Source organism: Mycetomoellerius zeteki, unplaced genomic scaffold, assembly GCF_001594055.1.
Source record: "Mycetomoellerius zeteki isolate Tzet28-1 unplaced genomic scaffold, Tzet1.0 scaffold384, whole genome shotgun sequence".
NCBI lineage: Eukaryota > Metazoa > Arthropoda > Insecta > Hymenoptera > Formicidae > Mycetomoellerius > Mycetomoellerius zeteki.
The window spans coordinates 19,182-26,210 of NW_017257375.1; the positions used below are offsets into that span (position 1 = coordinate 19,182).

Consider the following 7,029-nt stretch of genomic DNA (forward strand, 5'->3'; position numbering starts at 1 on the left):
TTTGCCATTTAATTTGGAAACACCCTGTATTATACAATAAAAGCATATATCATTAAGAATAAGATAATTTTAGATTTTTAAGCCATACGTTATAAAAGCGATGCGTAGATTTAAGAATAGATTAAAACTTAATTATACTTGTAATTGTGATTGTAATTTTAATGTTAATTAAAATCTTTATCAAGATAAATTCTACCAAATTAATAAAAAGTATAACCCAAGTAGTACTATCTTTATCAAGTTAAATTCTGCCTAATTAAAAGGTAAATCCAAGTGGTACATTTTTTAATTTTTATATACAATGAAACTTAAACAAAATATATCAATAACTGATATCAAGTTAAACCCAAGACATAATGCGAGGAAATAGCTACAGCGGTAGGAATAACACGATTTCAATCTATCAGAAATCGGATACACCGGAATACACAGTGATACGGTTGGTAAATCACTCTTTATTGAAACGCTATAACAGACAAAAATCAGGACACACATTAATTCTTATACCTAACCACAAAGTCCCGAGTAATCGACAAAATGCCTTCGACTCATCGATACCGTCAAAACAGTCCTACCAACTTGCAGCTACAAATAACCTCTAAATTCACCACATTCATTCCCTCCTTTTTCTTTTAGAATCCAGTTTCATAATCAGACAGATAAGAAGGAGGGCGTCTTGAACGTGCAGGGCGTTGAGTCTTTTCTTGATCCTCCGATGACTGCAGTTGATCGGTGATGCCCGGTTCTACCAAATTCTCTCGAAGTTCCGATGATTGAGGTTCAGGGGGAGTAATTTCACTGTCTTCATCCTTAGTCAAGATTTCTCCTCGAGGAGCAAGATGCCGAGTGGAGATTGTAGTCTCCCGATCGTTTTGTAGCCTGACGTACGCATATTCCGGGTTCGCTTCTATCAATTCGACCTCCTCCACTAATGGATCATGTTTGCTTGCGCGAACATGTTTCTTCATTAGAACTGGTCCAGATCTGGTCAACCAGGTTGGCATCAAGTTGCCATTGAACGATCTCCTAGGGTGATTGAACATTCTCTCGTGCGGTGTGGAATTTGTTGCTGTGCAGAGAAGCGATCGGATGGAATGTAGTGCAGTATCCAGTACTTCTTCCCAATGTTCTATTTTAGTATTGCCGGATCGTAATGCTAGCATGACAGTCTTCCATATGATTCCATTATATCTTTCTACTTGACCGTTTCCTCTTGGGTTATAGGGGGTCGTTCGGCTGGTCGCTACGCCTTGAGAAGTCAGGAACATTTTTAACTCTTGTGACATGAACAAGGCGCCTCTATCCGAATGTATATATGCAGGAGTTCCGAAAATTGAAAAGAGATGAGCCAAATGTTGTATCACTGTAGTTGAACTGATGTCCTTACATGGTATAGCGAACGGAAATCTTGAAAATTCATCCACCACGGTTAGAATATACTGGTTCCTAGTTTTCGTCGGTAAAGGGCCTTTGAAATCCAAGTTCAGTCTCTCAAATGGTGAGGTAGCCTTTATCAGCTTCCCTTCGGTTTTATAAAAACGTGGTTTCAGTTCTGCGCAGACCTGACAAGCTTTTGTAACTCTCTTTACGTCTTCAACAGAGAATGGTAAATTCTTAATACGAATCCAGTGGCATAATCGAGATACGCCGGGGTGACAGAGCGCGATATGTAAAGCATTAAGATTCATACCTGAGGTCATGGAGGCACTTATTCTAGAAAAAGTATCCGCTGACACGTTCTCACTTCCCGGGCGATAAATTATATCGAACTTAAAAGAGGAGAGTTCCAAACGCCATCTTACAATTTTCTCGTTCTTAACCTTACTTGAATGTTGTTGGTTAAACATAAAAGAGACTGAGCGTTGGTCTGTAACAACTTCAAAATAACGGCCGATTAAGTAATGCCTCCAGTAGCGTAAGGATTCCACAATCGCATAAGCCTCCTTTTCTATGGATGAGTGTTGTAGTTCCGTTAAGGGTTCTAGAAAAAAACGCGACGGGTCTGCCAGCTTGACTTAGTGTAGCTGCTATTGCAAAATCAGATGCGTCAGTCTCTACTCGAAAAGGTACGTCGTCTTGTACGGCGGCCATCGTTGCTTTGGCTATATCATTCTTCAGACTCTCAAACGCTGATATTGCTTCATTCGATAACGGAAATTGGTTCTCGAGTAGTAGTGGACGCACTTTCTCTGAAAATCTCGGTATCCACTTGCAATAGTGTGAGAACATGCCTAACACTCGCCGTAGGGAAGTAGTATCATGAGGAATCGGTAGACTGAGCAAAGGCTGGAGGCGATCGGGATCAAGTTTAATCGTTTTATTGGAGATTACATACCCAAGTAAGGTGACGGATCTGGCAGAAAAATTATATTTCCTTTTGTTCAATGTTAAATTATACTTTTGAGCTGCCGCCAAAAATTTTTCAAGGTTACGATCATGTTCTTGTTGGGTTTTTCCACATATCGTGACGTTATCCAGATAAGGGAAGGTACCCTCTAGTCCTTCGTCTTGCACGATTTGGTCTATCACTCTTTGGAAGCACGCTACTCCGTTTGTCACTCCGAACGGAACACGTAGAAATTGATAGTTTTCCACCTGCTTCGAAGGCGGTGTATTTTCTTTCGAAATCTAAGATCGGCACTCTTGAGGATAGGCACTCTCGAGATCTATAGTGCTGAAGACCTCATTCGCCGAGACCTTAGCGATTATTTCTTCAATCCTCGGGAGAGGATACGCATCCAACATTGTGAACTTATTTATCGTCTGTGAGTAGTCAACAACCATCCTTTCTTTATGATTTTCTTCTCTCACGACTAAAACTTGTGGGCGCCATGGAGAGTTACTAGGCTCTATTACACCTTCACGCAACAGTCTTTTGATCTCAAGGTTAATAAACTTATTATTTTCTTCAGAGTGTCTTCTAGATTTAGTGGCTATAGGTTTACAATTTACATCTAAATTGGCGAAGAGCGAAATCGGGCGTACTTTGGCAATCGCCAAACTACAGATTTTGAGAGAGGGTAACGGACCCTTGAAAACTATGTTTACCGAAGAGTGACGTTGTAAGATGGCCAATTATAACGTCCGAACAGAGATCTTTCATTACTAATACCGTAACATCTTTGTAGATATTTCCTCCTATTTCCACATCTGTTATACATCGTCCTACTATCTCTGACGATAAGGAGGAATTTGCCATCGTGATCTTGCCAAGGTATGGTAGCAGGTCTATTCTACATCTTCCTATGAGAGAATAATTGATGAAACTCAGAGAGCTTCCCGTGTCTATCAGAGCGTTTAACTTTGTTCCGTTTACCTTAATGTCCACTATAGATTTTTGAAAACAGCTAGGTTCTGCTGTAAGGGACGCTAGAGTGCCAGTAGACGCTGTCGTATTAGGTATAGCCCTGTTAGGAGGCAGTGACTTACATACACGTTGATAGTGCCCTTTTTTTCCACATGACCTGCATTCCACGTTTCTCGCTGGACACTGCGTTCTGGGATGATTTTCTCTCCCACAGAAATAGCACTTTCCGCTTTTCAATGCACCAGCCGTAGTTGCCTCGAGAGCCTTCGGGTCCTGATCACCAGTTTCCTTGGTCGAGGCAGCAGTTGTACCGGATAGGCCAGAATACGATGCAGAGTGTTGCTCAGCCATTTCTAAGGCTCGAGCTTGGTCATAAGCAGCATCTAGAGTGAGTATTGTGTTTTCAAGTAACCTCTGTCGAATGTGTGGGCAACTCAAGCCGCTAATAAATGCATCTCTAATATACTCGTTCTTATTCTGCTCAGCAGTAACATTTTTTAAATTGCAATCCTTACTTAATTGTCTTAAAGATTGTAGATACTGGTTTACGGATTCACCAGCGAGTTGCCGTCTCGTGGCTAAACAATGCCTAGCATAGATCTCATTTCTAGGTTTTACATACAATGATTCTAAAGTATCGATGGCATTCTCAAATGTTCCAGATTCGCTAATATACTGATATACTTTCGGGGCCAAGTAGTTTGTTAGTAGTTGTAACTTGTTTTCCCTTGTTGCATCTCTAAAGTTGTTCAAAAAGTTTGAGAAACGTCCGTTTCCAATGTGTCCATTGCTTGTCCGCAGAAATAGAGGTTGGTTCCACGTTAAATCTCTCAGGCTTCAAGTACTTTTCCATTATTCAGTGATTTGATGATTTTGTCTGTTAAATTGATACGATTGGTAAATCACACTTTATTGAAACGCTATAACAGACAAAAATCAGGACGCACATTAATTCTTATACCTAACCACAAAGTCCCGAGTAATCGACAAAATGCCCTCGACTCATCGATACCGTCAAAACAGTCCTACCAACTTGCAGCTACAAATAACCTCTAATGCTAAATTCACCACACACAGTTTCTGATAGGTTGAAACTATGGGTGCATTCAGTACCACGACCGCTCACTGAACGCTCAGTGAGCTCTTATATCTGTTTGGTCTATATTTTTAGTTCCAACGGAATATGCCAATAAGATGCAAGAGTTCACTCTGCAACCGCTCACTGAGCGCTCATTCCGACACGTTTCATGATAATACCTGGTACTACTGAAAAAAAATAAAAATATTAGATCCTGAATATAACATTACATATATTGAATTGATTAATTCTAATAACACACACACTCATCTTCCTCAGATGAGGTATCACTGCTTTTGTTCAATATTTCTATTGCAATCATGCAAATTTGTAACTTAACCTGTTTATTTACTGCGTGTATCGCCATGTTGGTAGCACTTGAAATTTGTTCCGATATACGCTGTTACAGCTATGCTGGCAGTAATACAGTAATTGTGGAACAGTTGTCGCAGTGTACTGTGATGACGTCACGTTTACTGCACTGCCAGTAAAAACGGAACACACCCTACATCATGTACCTAGTTTACATCGTGCACTTAATACGGATACTAAGGTCCCTTTCTACCAATATAGTTTAATTTTAATCTCGGTTTAACTAACTCTTCATCTTTTTCCAATTCTGAGAATTAGAAAAAGATAAAGAGTAAGTTGAACTGAGATTAAAATCAATCTACGTTGGTAGAAACGGGCCTAACTAGTAACTTTCTATTGAATTATTTTAATTTCGGCGAAACATGTAAACATATGCATGATATATGTATTTAATTAATTATTTTGATGCATATTCTATCAATTTAGTACATTATTCTTTAAAAATTGCTGAAATTAAAATAATTTAATAGAAAGTTCCTAGTTAATACGCGTATCAAGAGTGCTCGGTGTAAAAGGGGTCATGGACTACGTTTAGGCTGCGTTCGAAAACATCAACTGAGTGCCCCAATGCATCGTTTTATCCTTGTTGTTCACCCAATGTTAAATAAGGATAAGATGATACACGGGGGCACCCGGGTGATATTTCCCAACGCAGCCTTGCATGGTTCGATTTAGGCTGCGGTCCACTTCACGCTACAAACGCTTTGAAGCGTTTGAGCGACCAATCAGAACAAAGAATTTTACGAATTGACTAATCAAAGAATGCTTCGAAGCGTTTGTAGCGTCAATTGGACCGCAGCTTTAGGATACCGTCACATACAGCCCGTAATCCGTAATCCGCACCGGATGTCTGCAAAAGTTATTAGGTATTGCGTCCGTAACGTTACGTGTGTTTTACCTCCTTGTGTCCCATGAAGTTTCCGTAATCCCATGAAATTTCCGTAAAAATTACTAGTTATTGCCAGTAATGCTTTTCTTAATTTTATTTATTTGACTAAATTTGACAATTTAATTAAAACTTTTGTTATAATTAAAATATATTCTGTAATTTTCTTATAAAATAAAATAAAAATTAACAGTATATAACTTCTTCTAAATAAAAAATATTATATTTACACGTCCGCATTTTGCGGCTCCATAGGACACAAGGAGCATGTAAGGACGCAACGCAATTGCACTCCGATGTTAAACAAAAATAAACGTACCATAACCTACCTTTAATTTATAAATAGTGATTAATTTGTTTAACAACAATTTTGGAATTATAAGTGCATAATAAATCTTTGATATTTGTTATTAGTACAAATACAACAAATGGTCTGTTTTCTGACGTGCACTAGACTGCACTAGAACTCTCTTTTCACGTAGTTGCGGGTTACGTGAGAAATATCTGCCGTACGCAATCCCTAGATGCTTTTGCGGACATCCGGTGCGGATTACGGATTGCGGACTGTATGGGTGCATTCAGTACCATAACTGCTCACTGAGCGCTTAGTGAGCTCTTGTATCTGTTTGGTCTATATTTTTAGTTCTAACGGAATATGCCAATCAGATGCAAGAGCTCACTGAGCGCTCAGTGAGCGGTTGTAGTACTGAATGCACCCTATGTGACAGCACCCTTATACCGAAATTATAACATCGATGAAATTGGCCAATCATAGTTATTCCTCTGAAGAATGGCATGACTGCGATTAGCCAGTTTCCTAACATCGATGTTATAACTTCGGCGTAAATTGATCCGTGTCAACGTAGTCATGGGCTAGCCGCTTTGTCAACTTGAGGTTTGTCGCGTCGCAAGATCCAATATGCTCCAACATGATCCTACCGTAGCTCCTACTCATTCTATGGGTGCATTCAGTACCACGACCGCTCACTGAGTGCTCAGTGAGCTCTTCTATCTGTTTGGTCTATATTTTTAGTTCTAAAGGAATATGCCAATAAGATGCAAGCACTCACTGAGCGCTCAGTGAGCGGTTGTAGTACTGAATGCACCCACTAACTTTATTTTTGTCCAATAATCATTTTGAACAGATTTGCTGGCAGACCCGAATAATACACATGAGTATCGGTTACACGACAATTTTCATAAAAAAAGAGGGGGTAATGTTCGTAGTAACAAAAACTCTTGAGGCACCATAGTTTTATTTTTTACGGATTGGTAATATTTACAAGTAGTAATCCGTTAGTTTGCGCCGATCATGATCGATCGAGTGTAAAAGTAGTGTAATTACATGATAATTCGTGAACTGTTCGCGAACGGCTGTCATCGCGG

At 39.5% G+C, this 7,029-nt stretch overlaps 1 protein-coding gene across 1 annotated transcript; it reads right to left on the reverse strand.

Moving 5' to 3' along the window:
* Window positions 1-632: 632 nt before the first annotated feature.
* LOC108726080 (uncharacterized) lies at window positions 633-4,752 on the reverse strand. Its single transcript, XM_018453450.1, is given in 9 exon segments — window positions 633-874; window positions 1,187-1,490; window positions 1,803-1,974; window positions 1,976-2,261; window positions 2,379-2,587; window positions 2,589-2,641; window positions 2,644-2,954; window positions 3,049-4,046; window positions 4,652-4,752. Coding segments are annotated over 9 exon segments (2,676 nt in total).
* Between the last annotated feature and the right edge of the window lie 2,277 nt (window positions 4,753-7,029).